This window comes from Emys orbicularis, chromosome 5 (assembly GCF_028017835.1).
Source record: "Emys orbicularis isolate rEmyOrb1 chromosome 5, rEmyOrb1.hap1, whole genome shotgun sequence".
NCBI classification, from domain to species: Eukaryota; Metazoa; Chordata; order Testudines; family Emydidae; genus Emys; species Emys orbicularis.
In genome coordinates, this window is record NC_088687.1 from 96,493,656 (window position 1) to 96,516,337 (window position 22,682).

Consider the following 22,682-nt stretch of genomic DNA (forward strand, 5'->3'; position numbering starts at 1 on the left):
AACAGCTGCAGGACTTGGGCCAGATTTCCTTACTGATCCTTAAACTCTGCACAAATTCCACCCTATGCCCCTAGCCTGACTAACATGAAACCTGCCCATGTGGAAGCATGTGAAATGTTTGAATTAATATCCCTGTTGCATGGGGTTTTCAATGGAATGTGAGATCCTTTGGCACTAAAACTTGAATTCGAGTCCAGAAAGTGATCCTGTGTGTGGCTGGGAGTGGAAGGAAGGGGATATTTTGAATAACATTGAATTTTCTTAGGGAGAGTTCTCTGCAGATAACAATAGGATTTAGGGGAAGGCTTGTCCTTTTGGTAGCAGAGAAGGTCATACCTATTTTTAGACAGGAATATGAGGGAACTAGATGGCTCGAGGTATATTTGGGGTTGGACTCGGCTGTCACAACCTGAACCGAATCAATAGACATATGAATCTTTAAATTCATCCTGGGTTTTGATTATCTACATTTTAAGCAGCTGTTCACACCTTGGCAGAAAACCAGTAAATGCATAAACTGCGCTAAAAGCCATAAAATACCACAACGATTGTATTAACTCAAAACAGTGCGTGCCTGATCTTCCAAAATGTGAAATGACAAGGTTCAGAGCTTATTTTGACTGCCTCTGTCTAACTAAAGAGATTTAATATTTCCCTTTTCAACTAAAAAGTTGCCAAGAGCTATTGCAACATAGCAGCAATCCTGAGTTCTGGTGACATCAATGTGTAGGGCTTGTTTGTGGATGTGAATGTTAGAACTTGTATAATGTGAGAATGCTTGAGGCACTTAGGTATGTCTGGCAAAACTCTATAGCTCACAATGATTTAATAGTCGGCTATCATTTTGGTACCTAATGAGCAGTGGAACTACAACAATTTAAACACCCTTAGAATGCCATCTGGAGATAATGCAGTCTGAAAAATATTGGGCAGGATTTTGATCTCAGGTGCATATGTATCTCTCCAAATGAATTCAATGGGAATCCCTTAAGCTAATTTAAGAGCAGAATCTGGACCAGTTTCTCAAGATTCACAAAAGGACTTGTGCAATGAGTTAGAATACATTTCCAATTAGTCTTTAATCCCTTGTGCGAGGGGAACAATTTATCTCTTGTTCAAGTCCATACCTCCCTCCCTCCACCAGAACTTCAGTTCTGAGTAACAGGCTGCATTTTTCCTCTCAACCTAGCATTAGCCTTATGACATAACATAACATCCTAATTCTTGGGCCTGACTGAGCTGGTATGGAAAGCTTTCTGTGCCAGCTTTTGTTGCCGCTGGGGCCATCAAGAGACAGTGCAGGCCAGTGTAAATTAGAGTAGCCTCGGGACTGCTCTAACTTATGCTAGTGAGTGGTAATGGGTCCCAAGCAGGGCCGGCTCCAGGCACCAGCTTGTCAAGCAGGTGCTTGGGGCGGCCGCTCTGGAGAGGGGCGGCACATCCAGGTATTCGGTGGCAATTCAGCGGATGATCCCTCACTCCGCCTGGGAGCGAAGGACCTCCCGCAGAATTGCCGCCGCAGATCGCGATCGCGGCTTTTTTTTTTTTTTTTTTTTTTTTGGCTGCTTGGGGCGGCCAAAACCCTGGAGCCGGCCCTGGTCCCAAGGGGCCATTAGCCAACCAGGGAACACTGGAACATTGCAGCAAAATGGCCAGACCCCTTCCCTGGGATGCATTCCCAACATGCTCCCTATGCTGTGGTTACAGCAACTATGCCGCCCAGAGAAATCCTCAACTGTCTGGTTAGGACAGATTAACAGTCCCTTGCACTGCTAGAGCAGTGCATAGAGACCACATTGGGGGCAAGAGTCTGTCTCAGTCTCCAGTGCTTTCCCGCTGAACCCCCTAGCTTTGTTACAAATTACTTGCGGAAATGAAGGGTAGACACAATGGTTATTTCAATTATTTCTTCTATCAGTTTTTATCAGCACCTAAGGGTGAGCTAGGCACCTCCAGAAACAGAAAACTTGATTGCTGCTCCAACGAGCATACAAAGTAAATTAGACATGATGTAACAAAAGTGGAGAGAGGAGACTCATAGACTTAAAGGCCAGAAGGGACCATCATGATTATCTAGTCTGACCTCCTGTACATTGACCACCCACTCCTGTCATAGACCCCTAACTTCTGGCTGAGTTATTGAAGTCCTCAAATCATTGTTTAAAGACTTCAAGTTATAGAGAATTCACCATTTACACTAGTTTAAACTTGCAAGTGACCTGCGCCTCATGCTGCTGAGGAAGGAGAAAAACCCCTGGGTCTCTGCCAATCTGACTGGGGGAAAATTCCTTCCTGACTCCAAATATGGTGATCAGTTAAACCCTGAGCATGCGGGCAAAACCCACCAGCCAGACACCTGAGAAAGAATTCTCTATAGTAACTCAGAGCCCTCCCCATCTAGTGTTCCTTTGAGGGGGTCAACAAGCATGTGGACAAGGGGGATCCAGTGGATATAGTGCACTTAGATTTTCAGAAGGCCTTTGACAAGGTCCCTTACCAAAGGCTCTTAAGCAAAATGGGATAAGAGGGAAGGTCCTCTGGTTAAAAGATAGGAAACAAAGGGTAGAATAAATGGTCAGTTTTCAGAATGGAGAGAGGTTAATAGTGGTGTCCCCCAGGGGTTTGTACTGGGACCAGTCCTATTCAACATATTCATAAATGATCTGGAAAAAGGGGTAAACTGTGAGGTGGCAAAATTTGCAGATGATACAAAACTACTCAAGATAATTATGTCCCAGGCAGACTGTGAAGAGCTACAAAAGGATCTCATGAAACTGGGTGACTGGGCAACAAAATGACAGATGAAATTCAGTGTTGATAAATGCAAAGTAATGCATATCGGCTGTGTTTGGTTTTCTGATATTAGAAAGTTGGCAACCCCAAGCCCTGCCCTCTTCTGTGGCCCCACCCCCTGGCCAGGCTGGAAGTTGGAGCGGGGCCATGGTAAGAGTTGCCCAGTGAGCCCAGGCCCAGTGGGGAGCCCTAGACTCTTGACCTGCCCTAGGTGCAGGGCTGGGGTGCCTGACAGCAGCCCTCAGCCTGTGTCCCCAACCCCGGGGTGCACTGCCCAGGGCAAGTGGAGGGTCTGGAGCTCCGCACAGCGGCCTGGACTCCCTGGGCGGCTCTTACTACTGCCTGCCTCCTGGTCTAGCCAGAGGAGAGGAGGAGCAGGGTGCGGGGCCTTGTGGCAAGGGGGTCTAAGGCCCACCTCACATCCCACCCCCACTGGGAAGAGGCTGGCACCACCCCTGAGCTTCAGGCAGCTGCAGAGCGGCACCACAGTGAATCCAGGACACATGCTGTCCTGGAGTCATTCAGCCCACGACTGGGTCTTGAACTCTGCATTTCAGGACTGTCCTGCCCAATTTGGGATGGGTGTTCACCCTACTAGATGTGATTGGTGCGTCAGGCACTTAAGTACTAAATTTCTTGTGTCTGCTGACAAGCAGGTCCCCCTATCTAGGAAGGCTTGAATTTAAGACAGTTTTTCAGCTCTAATAAGAAAACCTTTTACTCTGAAGCATAGGTTCCTGACACCCACGTAGTTCAAATGCAATCCTATTCCAGATCAATGCAATCTTGTCTCAAGTGTGGAGCTGTGATAAATCTGTTCAAATCTCATTCTGTCACAACACTCTGCGCCAACAGAAAAGATAATGAAAGTTTAGGTACGAACACAGTTCTTTCCTGACAACAAACCACCTATAGAGTCCAGTGGAATATCTTATTGATTCACTCTAATATTACTTGAAATTGGTTGCTGTTTCATTCAAGCATTACATGTATTTAGTGTTATGGTTGTCTCTACTTTGTACAGAAATAGACACAGAAACAATGGAGAATAACAGACTGTTTTCTCAACGGGGGATGCCTTTTCTCATGCTGTAGCTGGCTTAATAAAACACTACTCTCCATTCCTCCCACCCCTTTCTAATTTGGTTTCGGGAATAGTTTTCATTGGGTCTGCTCAATCCTACCACATTGATTATGGTTACAAAAAGAAAGCTCCTGACTTGGTTAAAACATAATTCAGTGTCATGTAGAAGAGTCTAAACCATATTTTAATTGCATTCTTGAACTATGCTGCAGCCTTAAATTTGTCACAGATTTTTAAGGTCCAAAGGGACCATTCTGATCATCAGTTCAGACCTGCTGCATAACACAGACTATAGAACCTTACCCCAAATTTTCTGCATCAAGTCCATAATTCTGCAGAGTAGACACACAGTTTACTCCTGTCTGTCTTGCAATAATGAACCATGTTTCAGCCGTGTTGCTGCAGTATAGTAGGACATACAAATGAAGCAGAGCCCTTTCCCCACTGTTTACTTTGCTGAGTGCAAATACCGACAGACCCCAGTTGTTGGCAGGTGGGATCGAACCTGGGACCTCAGTGCATGAGCCTCTACTGTATGAGCTAAAAACCAACTGGCTGTTAGCTAAGGCTGTAGAGCAGACCTCTCTCTCTCTCTCTCTCTCTCTCTCTCTCTCTCTCTCTCTCTCTCTCTCTCTCTCTCTCTCTCTCTCTCTCTCTCTCTCTCCGCGCCCGCCAGGACAGAACATCGCACTCAGGAGGTGTGTGTGTTACACAGGCTGGCAGAAATTTGGTCCTTAAGCTCTTGCCATGACAGAAAACCCCAAAGAGAGTGGAAGAAGTAGGGCATTGGTATATCTGTCTTAGTCTTGCCCTCCCTTATGCACTGGCTAGCAGAGTTAAGTCATCATTTATGTTGGCAGTGTGTTAATCTCTTGTGTGTCAGCCAAGATGGTGGCTGTCACTCTCTGAGGCATGATGACATCTCAGAGCAGCTTTCTCCCTTTAAAAATTCAGGATTTAGTGAACAAATTGAGTAAAGATCATATAATTCTGGAATACAGAAACATGCATAAATTAATCATCTTTTCTGTGCCTAAACAGGCACATTTCTCTGTTTGGTAGCTGTGCAGATTATGGAGTAATAGAAATAGTGGCCTGTACAGATACAAGTAAGAAAATTTTAAAAAAGCCGACTTTGAAAAGCTTAATAAAAATACCAAAATAATCTGCTGGCTAATTCTATTTCTCTTCCAGATAATAGGTCCATAGTCAACTTCTGTTCCTATCCAGTGCGGCTGTTGTAACAGTTTTCCATAACATATTGCATTTACTAAATAGTAAATAACGAAAGTGTGAATTCTCAGCCTTTATATAGCAATTTACATCTTCAGAGCATTGTAATTCGCTAATTCTCCCAACCCCTCTGTGAGACAGAATGACTCACTGGCCCTGTTTATATAGACACCCTGTGATATATTTGTCTCTTCTATGGATAGTTTAGGAATATGTTGTCTGTTGTGCAGCCTAATTCCTATGGGGGCTTCTAAATTGGGAGGAAGATCACTGCTGAAATGGCATGAAAGTAATCCACGTACCTTCAGTTTCCCTAGGTAGGGCTAGATTGTGGGGTTAAAATACAGGTCTGAATTGGGGCTGGTGCAAAGTTGCATTGCCCCAGTGAATGCACTAGGAAGCATTGAACCCGGGGGGTGGGGGGGGCAAAATGCCTCCCAGAACTCCTGGGCACACAGGGGACCCTTAGGAGGGTGAAGCATTTGTCCTGTTTTGCTCTCAGCTAGTTCAGCTGACCAGTGGGCTGAGAGATTACATGAGGGATGGTCAATCTCTTTACTCCCACCCTTTGGGTGTCTGTACTCAGGAAACCATGGGCTGCAGCTGTAGCTATTTCACATCGGGAAGGGAGGGAAAGGATTGCTCCAGCATCCTCCCCGCTGGTGCACTCCCATGTGCAGCGCCCAGTCACAATCTGACCCACAGTTAATATATAAATTATTAATCCAGGTGTAAGACAAAACTAACAAAATGTGGAGGTGACAGGATGCAGTGTGAGATGCTTCTGTGAATATAACTCTAAAACATCCATCTTCTCTTAGCAGTCAGCTGAGTTCTGCAAAATCAGTGTTGTTTAAGGAGCTATCCAGCAGCACTAATTTCCCCGATCATGGGACTAGATGAGCATGTAAAAAAAAAAAAAAAATCATGAATCATTCACAAAGTTCAATTTCCTTCTCTTTGTTGGCATTTAACATCTGTGAATAGCATGTGTGAGGATCAGATGCTATTTTTAGTGCTAATCTGAAATAGTGATCTGATACCCTGCCATTAGTAAAGCAGTCTCTAAGGCTTTTGTTTGCAATCGTTAGCTCATACTATATATTTATATAACTGCATTTGTATGTGAACTCTCCCACACCTTGTTTCATCTAGGAGTGAATTTAGATCAGTGTAGCTGTTGCTCCTGGAAAAAAAAGCCCTCTAAATTTAGAATATGGTTCTCTAAAGACATAGCACTCATTTAGACTTTAAACGTGTTTATCTTGCATCCCTCATCATGTTCTTTACATTTTTAATTGTCATGCAAGTTTCCTGTTTAATTTTGGATGCTGCAGGATAATTTAGATTCTCAGTCACGTAAATAGCAGTGCACAGGCTGTCCTAAACTTCTCTTAATATTTCATCCTGTTTCCAAAATGACTTTTACCCTATCTCCTGTTTGGTCAGCCTAAGGGGGTGTTTGAGACCTAGTGCCCAGTGGTGGCCCAACACTTAGAGAACATGCTAAAATGGGTGAATAAAGAACACAAGGCAGATTATCAGATGGTGTAAATTAAGTGAGCTCTTCTGATTTTAAATGGGGCTATGCCAATTTACATCAGCTGAGGAGCTGGATCATTAAGTCTCTTTGAATTACATGCTACTGAGTGCTGTAGGCTTGGTGGTTCATTCTAGTGCTGAGTGGGGATATTGCTATCTGCATTTCTTTCATTCAATTACCTGGTTTTCATGTCTATCCTACATGTGTGGAGGATACACTGATATATCAATAGCATCAGGGATGATGATAACTCTCAGGATGGTGAGGCTGGGTGAGAGATACTTAAGAAGTTAAGGGATTTTCAAAAGCAATCAGCATTAGCCTAACTCTGCTCCCACTGAAGAAGTAGCAAAAGAAGAAAGATAATGACAATCGGGAGCTTGTCATCCCAAAGTGGGTGGTGATGGCTATTCAGTGAGGATTTCCACGATCCATGTTGCCCCTGAACTCTGTCCCAAGTGTATTAATTCTTGCAACTGTGGGTATGTCTACACTACGGGATTAATCCGAATTTATATAATTCAAATTTTGGAAACAGATTGTATAAAGTCGAATGTATGTGGCCACACTAAGCACATTAACTCGGCGGTGTGCGTCCATGTACCGGGGCTAGCGTCGATTTCCGGAGCGTTGCACTGTGGGTAGCTATCCCATAGCTATCCCATAGTTCCTGCAGTCTCCTCCGCTCATTGGAATTCTGGGTTGAGATCCCAATGCCTGATGGGGCCAAAAACATTGTCGCGGGTGGTTCTGGGTACATCCTCCGCCCTCTCCAGGGAAGCAATGGCAGACAACCGTTTCACGTCTTTTTCCTGGGTGAACAGTGCAGACGCCATACCACGGCAAGCATGGAGCCCGCTCAGCTCAAGACAGCAGTCATGAACATTGTAAACGCCTTGCGCATTATTGTACAGTTTATGCTGAACCAGAACCTGCAAAACCAAGTGGCGAGGAGTAGGCTACGGCAGCGCAGCGGTGAGAGCGATGAGGACATGGACATGGAATTCTATCAAACCGCGGGCCCCAGTGCTTTGGAGATCATGCTGTTAATGGGGCAGGTTATAGCCGTGGAAGGCCGATTCTGGGCCCGGGAAACAAGCACAGACTGGTGGGACCGCATAGTGTTGCAGGTGTGGGACGATTCCCAGTGGCTGCGAAACTTTCGCATACGTAAGGGCACTTTCATGGAACTTTGTGACTTGCTTTCCCCTGCCCTGAAGCGCCAGAATACCAAGATGAGAGCAGCCCTCACAGTTGAGAAGCGAGTGGCGATAGCTCTGTGGAAGCTTGCAACGCCAGACAGCTACCGGTCAGTCGGGAATCAATTTGGAGTGGGCAAATCTACTGTGGGGGCTGCTGTGATGCAAGTAGCCAAAGCAATCACTGAGCTGCTGCTACGAAAGGTAGTGACTCTGGGAAATGTGCAGGTCATAGTGGATGGCTTTGCTGCAATGGGATTCCCTAACTGTGGTGGGGCGATAGATGGAACCCATATCCCTATCGTGGCACCGGAGCACCAGGGTACCCAGTACATAAACCGCAAGGGGTACTTTTCAATGGTGCTGCAAGCACTTGTGGATCACAAGGGACGTTTCACCAACATCAACGTGGGCTGGCCAGGAAGGTTTCATGACGCTCGTGTCTTCAGGAACACTACTCTGTTTAAACGGCTGCAGCAAGGGAATTACTTCCCGGACCAGAAAATAACTGTTGGGGAAAATAACTGTTCACCCGCCATGAATTATCTGGGATGATCGCTGTACCCCTCCCCCCACCGTGTGGCTGGTATCAGGGAAGATCCCTGCTAGCCAAAGGCGAAAAGCTCAGCGCCAATTCGCCCCCCCCGCCCCCGCGCTTGGCTTACTACAGGGAAGGATTTCTTTTCAGCCACAGGCAAACAGCACAGTAGGAAGGGCCACCTCTGTCCCCTTAATTAAATTCCTGTATTTCAATCAGGTTACCATGAGTGATATCACTCTCCTGAGGATTACACAGTGAGATAAAGAACGGATGTTACTTGAATGCCAGCAAACACCGGGACCATACGCTGCCAGGCTTTGTCATGCAATGATACCAGATTACTTGCTGCAAGCATGGCGTGGTCAAGTATCCTACCATGGAGGACGGAATAAGGCTGCACTGCCCAGAAACCTTCTGCAAAAGCTTTTGGAGTACCTCCAGGAGAGCTTCATGGAGATGTCCCTGCAGGATTTCCGCTCCATCCCCAGACACGTTAACAGACTTTTCCAGTAGCTATACTGGCCGCGAATGCATCCCAAGTCCTCAGGGCAAACTAATAATTAAAAAGCGCTTGCTTTTAAACCATGTTTTATATTTTAAAAGGTAAACTCACCTGAGGTCCCTTCCATGGGGTCATGGTCTTGGGTACTGGCTTGGGAGTCTTGGGAGGGTACTTCAGTCAGACTGAGAAAAAAATCCTGGCTGTTGGGGAGAATGGAGTGCTGTGTGCTCTCTGCAAGCTCGTCCTACTCCTCCTGCTCCTCCTCTTCCCCATCCGGAGAATCCTCAGGTGTGGCAGATGAGATAACCCCCGCCTCGGAATCCACAGTCAGAGGTGGGGTAGTGGTGGCGGCCCCCCCCCAGAATTGCATGCAGCTCAGCGTAGAAGCAGCATGTCTGTGGCTCTGACCCGGAGCGACCGTTTGCCTCCTTTGTTTTCTGATAGGCTTGTCTGAGCTCCTTGACTTTCACGTGGCACTGCTCTGAGTCCCTATTATGGCCTCTCTCCATCATGCCCTTGGAGATTTTTTCAAAAGTTTTGGCATTTCGTCTTTTCGAACGAAGTTCTGCTAGCACTGAATCCTCTCCGCATATAGCGATCAGATCCAGTACCTCCCGTATGGTCCATGCTGGTGCTCTTTTTCGATTATTGGCCTGCATGGTTATCTGTGCTGATGAGCACCTATGTGGTCACCTATGCTCTCCTGTGCTGGGCAAACAGGAAATGAAATTCAAATGTTCGCGGGGCTTTTCCTGTCTACCTGGCCAGTGCATCCGAGTTCAGATTGCTGTCCAGAGTGGTCACAATGGTGCACTGTGGGATAGCTCCCGGAGGCCAATACCATCGAATTGCGGCCACACTAACCCTAATTCGAAATGACAATATCGATTTTGGCGCTACTCCGCTCGTCGGGGAGGAGTACAGAAATCGATTTTAAGAGCCCTTTATTTCGAAATAAATGGCTTCGTTGTGTGGACGGGTGCAGGGTTAATTCGATTTAACACTGCTAAATTCGAATTAAACTCAAAGTGTAGACCAGGCCTGTAGAACAGGGTGAAAATTGAGAAGAAACACTTTCCAGTTGTCTGGAATGGGTGGCTTGATAAATCATGTAGTGTGAGATTTCTACATGGTGGTGAATGCTACAGTTCATTGGTACTCAGGCTATTTCAACTTGCTTAATGCAGTTTGAAGTTTGATTTCCCAACAACCCTCAAATTCAAGAATCAAATTCTTCTCTGACTTTCCATGTAATCCCATTGGGACTGTTTAGTGATCTTTCACTGCAATAAGATTATGAAAAGGATAAATCTTTGTTCTAAGATTTTAAAAAGTGACTGATTATTAGCCCCTGATTTTGAAAAGTGAGGGAGGCCAGCAGTTCCCAGTGAAGTTCATATGAGCAATTGAGTGCTCAGAACTTTTGAAAATCGGGCTGCTTATTTAATTGCCAAAATTAAAACATGGATTATGGAGCCAAATTTTTGGCATAATTTTTTTAAATTTTTTTGACATATAGCTGTATTTTCAGGTGCACTGCCTATAATTTTGAGTTCTTAAAATTTATTTAGAGACACCATATCCATTATATTAAAAGGTTAGTATATCTGAGACAGTAAACCAAGGAGAAACTATTATAATGTTAGACAGACATTTCTGAGAGAGATTTTCAAAGGCACAAACAGCTCTGTGGTATCTGAACACATTGGCTTTCAGAAGGAGTTAGGTCTTGCAGTGCCAGTTTTGCCTTTTGAAAATCACTCCCTTAATTTTTAGTAGAGCTGGTCTACCTACTGATTGAAAACAATGTATTCAGCCAATTTTGCCCTTTTTCTGCAACAGATCAGTTTTTAAAGATTTTGTCAATTTGAAACTGCTTAGCAAATATTATAAACACACTGAAGCTCTGAGTTCCCCATAGCAAGCGTTCAGTAGATTATTTGACATTCTCTAGTTAAGGTTTGTCACTGGTTGCTTAAGTAACATGGTATTGTCTGTTTCCTGATTAGATTTGAATTAATCTTTATCACCTTATTCTAATATTTTGTTTCTTGATTACACAGATCTCAGCTACATAACTAAAATTCACTGTCATGAGCATTCAAACTAAACAAAGCTTCAGTTGTATGAAGGCTGTCAAACAGTAAATAATGAAGAAGTATGAACAGACCAAATCACAAACTGGTTTCTAATTCCCTAGACTGTTTACAAACAAGTTTTTATATTTGTTGATCAGCTCTAGTCATTAATGCTAATGACTGGGCTTGGTTATTCAAGTGCTCCCCTAGCAAAGAGGACTTGGGAGCTCATTTAATTACTATGTATCGTATATATTTATATTAACTCACAGTGCTAGTAGTTATTGCAGATAAGGTGACCCTTTATTGAGAGTCCAGGGTTGAATTGTTCTCCAAATGTACCGACTGCAGGGCTTTTTAATCGCAAACCAGGAGATGAGCCCAGCAGCAAGTAGCATTATGGCATTTTGTGCCAGAAAGATGGTGAGCTGGGACTGCAAAGTCTGAAGTAGCAGAACTACCAACCATTATGTGCAGCTTTGCGGGTTATGAAAGAAGTTTCCAGTTACAGTACTGTATTACAACACTTACTGGGAGTTTCACAAAAAAGTAGAAACAAATACTAGTTACAGTAAGAGGTTAACACACTGCTACACTTAATTTAAAAAAGTTATAATGTGATAACTGGAACTGTTTCATAGAAACTGCTGCAGCGTCCTATTTGAGATATTCTGCTTTGGTAGTTTTAAATCAGATATATTGAGATAATGTGTTCTATGCAGTCAATGGATTCCATTTTGACTTTAATAACATTGCAAGTATACAAGCACCATTCCATAAATCTCACCATAGAGTTTTTTGTGATTCTCCTATCTGTAGAGAAATATTAAGATATGAGGAAGAAGAATTTAATCTTACAGAGCTTGAAGCTCCCATTGGCTTTAATGATATCGGATCCAGGACCTCATTTTTATAGTGTCTTTCATCTGAGGTTCTAAAAGTGCTTTGCTTAATATTAGTGTTACTTTTTAGATGAATAAATTGAGGTGAGGTGACTTTCCCAAGATAAGATACTATGGTGAGCAGGTGACGGAGAAGGCAAAAGCTCTGACTCAGGGCTCTGATCTAACCATTACACAGCACTCCCTCCTTTAGGCAAGAGACCTTCACAGAAATTTGATAGTCTTGGATCAGCAAAATAATGTGAATTAAATGTGGTTCATCTTATGCAATTCATTTCATTAATGCATTTATATAGTTTCTATACACAAACCAAACTGATAAGAATATAGTAGGGCTGTGAATTCTGTTCTAGACCAACTATAGACTTTACTTAACCAATAAATTAATTTCAATTCAAAGATGCAGTGTGGTCAACCCTCTCCCTCCCACAACTTACAACTTTCAATTTCTAGTGTGCAGTTTTGTTCATCCAGAGGGTATCTGCGTAGATCCATCATGCAAGCAGCTGTAGTTGTAATCCTATAAGAAGAAAAAAGATGGGTTCATGAAAAAAGTCCCTGGGTATGGTATCTGTGACAAAATATTTTACTGTTTTAATGAGCAGCTTCTTTTACAGCCGCTAGCTACATCACCAGGCTCTCTGTGTCTTACAATTAAATATTCGCTATTCTGTATGTCTGGTAACCATATGTTCCATAAAGAGAATCAATTGAATATTAAAATACAATAGCAAAATTCCTACTGAGAACTGCAGCTCAAAACATAAGAGAAGCTCTGATGTTTTCGTGAAAATTCTACTTGGGTGTCTCATTTTAAGATTGGCAGTCAAATTTATATTATAAACATTTTTCTTTATAACCTATGTATTGAGTGCTGCCTAAAATGAAAACTTTCTGATCTATCTTTACTTACCATTATTGTACATTTAAATTTAACACTTCTATAATAATTTTCATCCAAGCTTTAAATATTAGTGAAGGAAGAGTTTTAAATAGTAGATGGTGAACTAGCATATGCTTTCATAAATCAATCCATCATTTATCAGTGATAAATAGACTAGACCTCCCCAAAATAGAGCTATGCTATCAAAAATGGTGTACTGTAACATAAAGATAACATGTTCTCCTCCAAACAACTGTTTTCTGTGATAATAGCCACAATATGGGCTACATTCTCCTTCTTACTAATTAAAGCAGTCCTAGAGAAGCAATTGTGGCATTGAAAATGAGACTAGACATAACACTAGTGATTCCACTGGAAGGAACAATCCTGCATATACAGGGATGTGTACTGGATGATTTAGGAGGCCTTTACCATTTTTCACGTTTATGGTTTGGTAGTTCAGAAAGGATGAATTCTTATCTCTAAGCTGGGGAGAAATGTTTCTAAGCACTACCAAACAGGAAATTGGCGCAGAACTGAAATGGGAAAATAGCAAAAGGTAGCAGTGAAATGAGGGACCACTGTATTTTTATGATTGTAGGGGAACCAGCTTCCTTCCTGGACTTTGGTTAGATCCCAGTTCTGCAGAGAACTTAAGCAGATTCTTAATTTTCAGCACATGAAGCCAATGGGAGTATTGTCAATGGGAGGCAGGATTAATCACTGGGCTTAACCAGGAAATTGGGGTTGAAATCCTAAACTTGCTCATAGACTTCCTGTCTGGCCTTGGGCAAGTCAATTGGTGTTTTTGAAAATGTTACCCCATGTGAATTAGTAGCCTGAGTCCTATTGACATTCAATGAGACTTAAGCTCCTAAATACCTAAATCACTTTTGAAAATGAGATTTAGGTACTTGTGAAAATTTTACCTTAATATCTCAATGGTCAGTTCTGTAAAATGGGGATAATAGCTCCCTACCTAACATGGGTATTGTGAGGATAAGATTAATTAATAATTTTGAAGCACTCAGATACGGTGGTGATGAGTGCCATAGGAGTACCTAGGAAGACATACAGAAATTTATTGCTGGTATGCTGAAAGTTAAGCAACAATCTAAGTACTGTCCAGAATTGGGGCAATAATCTGCTACAACTATAAATATGCTGCATACCTTAGTGCCACAGTGTGTTTAAAGTTTCTTAGTTATAAAAATTATATATATATATATATATATATATATATATATATATATATATATATATATATATATATGGTTTTAAACTCTATACTTAAGGACTAATTAAAGATAGCATTGTTATGTGAGTCATATCACAATACATTGGAATATTTCAGATTATCTGTTTCAGGTACAATGCAAACATATGCTCTGAACAAACTGCATTCTTTCTGGAAGGCTGGTTTTGAGAGCCACATGATTTTGCATATTAAACTGAATTGCTTCTTTTAATAGGGCTGTGTTTGTTGTGGTGGTCAAGGACCTCAATGAAGATATGAGCTAGTTTGTATTGTCCTTGTGGCAGAGAAACCTTATGCCAAAGGATTTATTGAGAATGTACAGTAAAAGGCATTTATTCTTTCCTACTTAATTCTATACACAACTGCATATATTAGTGTTAGTCCACTTAAAAGTTTTTTTATGAAGATTCCAAACAGCATTTTTTTTGTTCCCAGTTAATCAGCCTTAACTTAGCTCATTTGCAGTAGATTGATTCAGAAAGATTGCACAACCCATAGACATCAGTACAAGATTTCCTGGATGGTGCAGTGATCATAGCACTATAGTGGCCAGCTTGCTTTCTTATGATTATAAGGTAGGATTTTCAAAAGCACCTAAGTGACAAGGGGAGCACATGTCCTGTGACTGACGATGGGGCTTGTGCTCACTTTTGAAAATCCCATCCTATACATAGTCGTAATTTTTTTTATACCAGTTTACTTCATAGTTTCAAGGATTTTATGTTGCTGCAACTAATCCACTGTAAAAATGAAATCATGGTGGTTGGTCAATTATTCTATAAGCCTTAGTTTTAAATGTTCCACTGAGCAACTTTTTTATTCAATTACTCTGTAAAGTAGAATTAACTCTTTTGGACAGCGGCCATCTTTTCACTTTATGCATGTACAGTGCCTAACACAGTGGGACCCAATCCCTAATGGAGGCTTCTAAGCACTACTGTAATACAAATAAAGAAATAGCAATGTCCTGCAGTTTTTGTGGTAAGACACTATATTACTACTGTATTTGGAATTTGAGTGGAGCGTGCAAGAGAGTGCTTAATAGGTAGCTTTCCTCGGCTGCATAAACCAAATTCTTGATTTCAGTGGTAGCTTATGGCAGTGAATCTCACAAGTTATCTCCATGGCATATCTCATGTAGGATTTAAATTTGGTGCCCTTAATTTTCATTGCATTTCCTCTTGCTCTTGTAATTTGAGAGAGGGTAAATAGCAGCACTGGACTTACTTTCTCTACACCATTCATTCTGTAACCTCTATCATGCCTCAAGACATGGTGTCATACATACCATTTGGTGTATTTGGGGGAAAGGGTTGATGAGAAGTCCAAAGCACACTAAAAAAATGGTTTTCTGCTCTCTACTCCCCTTTTTCCTCTTATTTTCTTTCCTCCTTTCCGCTATAACAGCAGCACTGAATGCTAATGAGACAATCCTTGATGCAATACCAGGCAGTCATTTTCAGGTAATTAGTTGCATACTGAACACAATGTAAATGGGCTCATTATTATTCATTTCTACTGAGGCCGAATGATTCATGAACCACTTTAAGAAGTTGAAAAACAGTTAGTGAATCAGAGGGAAAAAGAAACAAAATAAAAAATGGCAAAAAAATGATCAATCCTGGCTGAGCTCCCCCTTGTGGCTGCTCACCAGGCAGCTGTGTTTGGACCCTTGTGCTGGATCTGTGTGTTTCTACACTCCCCTGGTTCTGGGCAGGCTCCAGCCTCTCGCCGCTCAGACATACCTTCTGGGCACAGACCTTGTCCTGTATCACTTCTAAGTGTGACCCTCCAATACACCGTCACCAGAGCTCCACCCCCATGGGTACTCTGATTTATATTTCAGTGGTTCCCAAACTTTAACAGCCTGTGAACCCCTTTCACTAGCACGTCAAGTCTCGTGAACCCCCTCTTAAAAAGGAATACTTCCAGGGATTTTCTCCTTTACCTGCGTATAAATTATAAAAGCAGTGATCTTGGAAATATAAAATTTGTTTTTATGACATGCTTATTACACACTATTTATTATTAATTATTATTTACAGTATTTTTATTACATTATGAAAACGGCAACACTCTTTCAAGATCTCACTTTTGTAGCTTGTATCACTTTGAATAAGCCTGTTATAAGACAAGGCTCCTATGTTTCATCAAGGAGTATCAGATGTGAAACAGCATGAAGGTATTTAAGAAGCCAACTCAAAAGAGTTCCTCCTACACAAGCATTCAGGTCTTGAGCAGTCCAGGTAAACAGCGCACGTTACAACAAAGCTTAAACTTGTTCTTCATAATAATTTTAAAAACAGTACAAGCTGCCTATTTAATTTTAAAAACAGCAAAAAATATTCACCTCCCTTTCTGTTTCTTATAAGGAGTCCTGAAGTTTAAATCTCCTCAGTGTGATAGATATGCTTGCTTTGATCTGCTTAGCTCTTGGAAGTCCAGGGGCTCCAGGCGGCTGGCCCCGTGCTGCCCAGGGTCCCTAGGGACAGCTCTGTCCGCCATTAGGGAATTTTTCCCCGAGAACCCCCTGTAACATTTTGCGAACCCCCAGGGGTTCACGAACCCCAGTTGGAAACCACTGTTATATTTTAACCCTTCCAGGAACATGACGGTTGAAGTAAGACACACACTTTGCAGAGGAATTTCTAAATCAATAATTCATTACTCATAGACAAAGCACAGGCGATACATAGATCTAGGAAAATCAGAAATGCCAGTATGCAATTCCCTCTCTGAGTCCTCACCATTCTTGAACATTCTATGGGTTTTGGTCAGTGCCCTCAGGGGTCCCAGGTCCTCTCTTCTGGATCTCATTTCTCTGGCTCAGTCTTCTCTTCCTGATCATGAAGCCCCCTCTGATTCCTGCAACAAGCTCCCCTCGGCTTGTTTGGATCCAGCAGTCAAAATGTTTCCCAGCTCAGAGAGACGTCCCTTTTGTGTTCTCTGAATCTCCCAGAGACTGTGTTAAGTGTCAGTTTGGAGGGCTTGTATACACATGGACTTGTTTCTGATTAACTCCATGTTGGATACTTTTATTCCAGAATAAGAGGGCCTTCTTCCCGTTTAGTTTAATGCACTTTTAAAATGGGTTGTTTCATCTTTTTTGCTAGGAATTTTCCACTGCTTCAGCCTCTGGCAGGCAACCTGGGTGGAATTGGTTTTCTTGTAGGCTGCAGCGGTCCCATTGCTCAAAGGTGCTCCCATTTGAATGGAAAGCTATTCAGGTTAATGACTTTCAATTGTTCCTGCTCAGGGACATCCGTGATACCAGCCCTGGCAGGAAATGGCTAATTCAGTATACACTGAGGCATTCAATGATACAGAAATTTTTGTATCCTTTTCGTCCTTTTTCAGATTTCATCCTTGCAATGGGCATCTAGTTGAGTTAGTAGGACAGAAAATATACTCTGAGCTTTGTGGGTTTTAGTTTATTGTCAACTCAAATTGGGCCCAATACTTAGGTTTGATAAAAACTTGTTTTAAGAAACCCAAGACCAATATAAATATAGCTGATTTTCTCTTAACTCCAAAGGAAACAGCTGCTAGCATTACAGACAAGTATGAATTGTCTTATAAGTAGCTGATATGTGGGAACTGCTATGGTACAGAGTTTGTGATTACTTGTGAAAAATGTAGTTTGGGACTGATACTGGCCTCGTTGACTTCAGTGGAAGAAGGATCAGATACTGCATGTGAGATTCTGTGTACAACCATTCTTGGGAGATTGTGTGTTCTAATAGCACTGGACTGGGAGTCTGGAGACCTGGGTTCCATTGACAGCTCTGTCAGTGACCTGCTGCATGACTTTGGTCAAGTGCCTTCGCCTATCTGTGCCTGTTTCCTCTTCTGTTTCCTCACCCCTCTTGTCTGTGTTGTTTGTAGACGACAAACTCTTCAGGGAAGGGACTGTCTCTTATGTGTTTTGTACAATGCGTAGCATACTGGGATCTCAGCTAAAGACTCTAAGTTTTACCATAATACAGAATTTCTCTGCATGAAGCAACATGTATTGTGATACAGTTTTAATTGATTTTTCCATAGAATTTCCCAAGTTGTCTCCAGGGAGATTGTACTACTTAATAGACTGTATTAGAATTATGTAATTTTTGTATTTCTCAGACAAGCTGCAAGAATTTTGTAGGCAGGAAGATTATCCCTAAAAATCTCATTGAACAGGCATCTCTCATGACAATACTGAATTGTGGTAAGGTGCTGTGAACATTTACACATGTGACTAGTCCTGTTATCTTCAATGGAACTAGTCATGTGTGTAAAAGTTGGATTGGTTTCCCCTTCCACCCTTTGCCTGCTGTTTCTATTTAGATGGCAAGTTCTGGGACTCTCTCTTACTATGGATATGTCTACACTGCAATTAAAAACCCGCAGCTGGCCTGTGCCAGCTGGCTTGGGCTGCAGGGCTGTTTAATTGCAGTATAGACTACTGGGGTTAAAATAAACACAGAGGCAGTAACATGAAGTATAGCTATTGCTTAATACTTGGTCAGAGCATTTCACCACAACAGCTTTGCCAAAAAGCTGTTGTCTATTCTTTAGAGTTCTCTATAGAGGAAAAAGAAGCAATATTTAACCTAGCATGAAAGATTAAATATGGAGAGGACTCAGAGCTAAATGATACAAATCCTGTCATGAAAAGTCTTGTCCCACTTGGAGAAGAAGCAATAAAATTTTAATGTGTTCTTGCCGCCTCTTTCAGCCAACAAAGTATAAATTATAAATGTGAACAAGGGTATGAACTGGGGAAGACTAGCATTTTTGTTTTTTAAAAGTCTCTTGTGCAACTGTAAAAACTCAGCCTGAACTGCAGTTTGACAGTGAACTTTTACACCAGGGGGAAAAGTTGCTCTTCCTGATCTTGTATCAGTTGTACACATTGACTTTGGAGTAACTCCATCACACTGCTGTGAGATCAGAATCAGGCCCAGGATTCATCTCTGGAAATAGCTGCTCAATTTTTCTGTTTAAAATGTAAGTCTAAGGCTAGGTCTACACTACAGCGGGGGTCCGACCTAAGATACGCAACTTCAGCTACGTGAATACCGTAGCTGAAGTTGCGTATTTTAGGTCGGCTTACCTAGCGGTGAGGACGCGGGAAAGTCGACCGCTGCCGCGCTGCCGCCGACTCCGCTGCCGCCTCCTGCCGAGGTGGATTTCCGGAGTCGACGGCAGAGCGATCAGGGATCGATTTTACCGCGTCTTCACTAGACGCGGTAAGCCGATCCCCGATAAACCGATTGCTACCCGCCGGATCGGCGGGTAGTGAAGACAAAGCCTAAGACAACCTGTTTTATGCTTGGGTTTCGGGAGGACAACTTGTTGCAAAATTATTATAAGAAACATAGAATTTTAGAATCATAGGACTGGAAGGGACCTCAAGAGGTCCTCTAGTCCAGTCCCCTGCACTGATGACAGGACTAAGTATTATCTAGACCATTCCTGACAGGTGCTTGTCTAACCTGCTCTTAAAAAATCTCCAATGATGGAGATTCCACAACCTCTCTAGCCAATTTATTCCAGTGCTTAACCACCCTGAGAGTTAGGAAGTTTTTCCTATTGTCCAACCTAAACCTCCCTTGCTGCAATTTAAGCCCATTACTGCTTCTCCTATCCTCAGAGGTTAAGAAGAACAATTTTTCTCACCCCCCTCTTTGTAACAACCTTTTATGTGCTTGAAAACTATTATCATGTCCCCTCTGTCTTCTCTTCTCCAGACTAAACAAAACCATTTTTTTCAATCTTCCCTCATAGGTCATGTTTTCTAGATCTTTAATCATTTTTGTTGCTCTTCTCTGGACTTTCTCCAGTTTGTCCACATTTTCCCTGAAATATGGTGCCCAGAACTGGACACAATACTCCAGTTGAGGCCTAAATCAGCGTGGAGTAGAACGGAAGAGTTACTTCTCATGTCTTGCTTACAACACTCTTGCTAATGCATCCCAGAATGATGTTCGCTTTTTTGCAACAGTCTTACACTGTTGACTCATATTTAGCTTGTGGTCCACTATGACCCCCAGATCCCTTTCTGTAGTAGACTCATAGACTTTAAGGTCAGAAGGGACCAATATGGTCATCTAGTCTGACCTCCCGCATGATGCAGGCCACAAAAGCTGACCCACCCACAACAGAATCTTCCAGCCTGCGACCCCTGCCCTATGCTGCGGAGGAAGGCGAAAAACCTCCAGGGCCTCTGCCAATCTACCCTGGAGGAAAATTCCTTCCCGACCCCAAATATATACTTCCACAGGCATCAGAGTGTGTTTACATTTGCAGCACTTCCATCGCCGATTGGAGCAGCGCACTGAGGGCAGCTATCCCACAGTGCAGCTCTCTCCATTTTGATGATGGGTCTTGTGGGAAGGGGGGTGGGGTGATTGTTGGGCATCTTGGTCACCTGGCCAGATAAGTGAGCACTTGCCAAGAAAACAGGAAGGGGAGTTTCAAAGTTCCCGGGGCTTTACAGGGGAGGGGTGGATGTCTGTTTACCTGGCATCAGAGCAGCAGAGCTGCTGGCCAGAGTGGTCACGTAGGCACTGTGGGATATCCTGCGGAGGCTAAAAGCTCTGTAAACAGGAAGAACGTGTCTTCACTTGCACATCACCGCAAAAGCATCACCAGTAAGAGCTGTACGCCTCTTGTGGAGGTGGTTTTCTTTTTGCGGTGAAACTTCTGACTTTCACCGCAAAAAGTCATTGGCAAGTGTAGACGCTCCCACGGTTTTTGTGCAAAATAGGGACTTTTTCCACTTTAAATGGCAAGTGTAGACATGCCCTGAGTCTTAACATTGGTCCATTAGTTGCATGCTAGTGATCTGCAGGAAAGTGCTGAATGAGAACTACCAATAACAAACTGAAACTGTCTAACTTACAAATAAATGATTAAGTTCTTTTTAAACTTTACAAAAGCCACTCATTAGCAAGTCATCTACAGGTGTGTGCTTGGAAGGCGAGGGTCAGCAATGGGCTAGGCAATTGAGGTAAAGGTTAGATTTTGTTCCTCCCCTTTGGCCTTACCAGGCCCTCTCCAGCTTTACTTAGAGTTGGGTGAAACTTCTTTGACCAAAACCTTTCCCAGAAAAAAATGCAGATTCAGTGCTATTGGGAACATTTTGTGAATTCACATTTTTTCCGAATTGTTCATTTTGAGGGGGAAAGACCCACTTTCCCACCCCCCCGAATCAAACCATTTTGTTTCAACACTTTTAAAATGAAATGTTTTAAATCAAAGGAACCAAAACCACTTTTGACTTTAAAGTTTCTTTTAATGTTAAAATAATATTAAAAATGCTCAATCAAAACAAAACATGTTTCATTTTACCGAAAGCTAGCTAGCGTCTGTCTTTCTGTCTTTCTGGAATTGCTAGCAAACCAAAAAATGTTGGAATGGTCTTAAGCCATAACATTTGGATTGAGTTCCGTACCTCGCATAGTTGGAGGAAGGGAGGAGGTTGTTTTGGATCTAGGGTTTTGGCTCAGGACCATATCTAGTCTGACTATTACTGGAGATAAACAAGATAGGTGAGGTAATATCTTTTATTGGACCAACTTTTGTTGTGGAAGAGACAAGCTTTCAAGCTTCACAGAGCTCTTCTTCAGATCGGGGAAAGGAAACCCGAGTGTGTGAGCTGAATACAAACTGGGACAGATTAAGCATAAAGGTTTAACATATGTGTTAATAGAGATCTCATTTTTAACTAAAGTTAAAATCTATCCTTGATCACCACCTGCTTACTTGTCTGTGGTAGTGATTTCAAATGTGCCCTTTGGGTTTTATACTGTTAATGTTAAAGGGAAATAAAAGTAATGAACATTGTTAATTTGTGTGTATTGTATCTGAGATAACACTTAGCCTCTCTTTAGCACTTTGTTATATCTTCAAAGTGCATTGCAATCTCTAATTAATACTCATTAGATACTTGCAGGAGTTCCTAATTCTATATTCAGAGGAGCTGAAATTGGTTTTAGAATCTTGATTCCCTCTTACATATGGAATTTAATTAAATACTCTGACACATGAAGCCCAGTCTTGTGGTGATATGAGGATTTGAGGGTAAGTCCTGGAGCTAGTAAATGGAGGCCAGGGATAACAAAACAGACAATAGACCAACCTGCATTGTCAGCCAGCCACTCCCTGGAAGTGCAGGAGATCTTTGAGTTGAGAGGACCTGGGCCAACATCATTAGGAGTGAGAAATCTTGGGGAAAACTCATTCTTGGGGAAGGGAGGTGCAGTATTAGCAGTTCAACCCCCCATTGTAACTGCTTGAGCTCTTGGGAGAAAGTGATCATGCCCTGATCTTCTATTTCACTGGAAGGAATCATGGATGGACTTGTTTAGTGACTGCTCGGATATCATAGGAGACTTCCACTCTTACTTGTGTCTGTGGCTGCAGTGTTACTGGGAAGAGGTTTGAGTTTAACTACATTAAAAGTCTGCAAATAGGTGTATGCTGGAGACCTTTCTGAGGCCTTACAAAGGGAAAACAAACACCTGCATCATACACTCAGCTCCAATGACTCTGATCATGTCTCTTCTCCCCTTGAGGCTTTCAGCCTCCTTCTTCATAAATACCTCATCTTCAATATCAAGCTTTTTGCTAATTTCTGCCACCAGAAATTTGTCTCCTACTGTATCCTCTTGCTCATCTTA

The 22,682-nt window shown here is 42.4% G+C and overlaps 1 protein-coding gene across 2 annotated transcripts in view; it reads right to left on the minus strand.

The window, feature by feature from the left end:
- GABRB1 (gamma-aminobutyric acid type A receptor subunit beta1) overlaps positions 1-22,682 on the minus strand; it is a 252,623-nt gene that overhangs the window by 27,899 nt on the left and 202,042 nt on the right. For both annotated transcript variants that reach the window (XM_065404762.1, XM_065404761.1), the window contains exon 5: positions 12,313-12,395. In XM_065404762.1, coding sequence (XP_065260834.1) covers positions 12,313-12,395 — 83 coding nt within the window. The remainder of the gene's footprint in view (positions 1-12,312; positions 12,396-22,682) is intronic.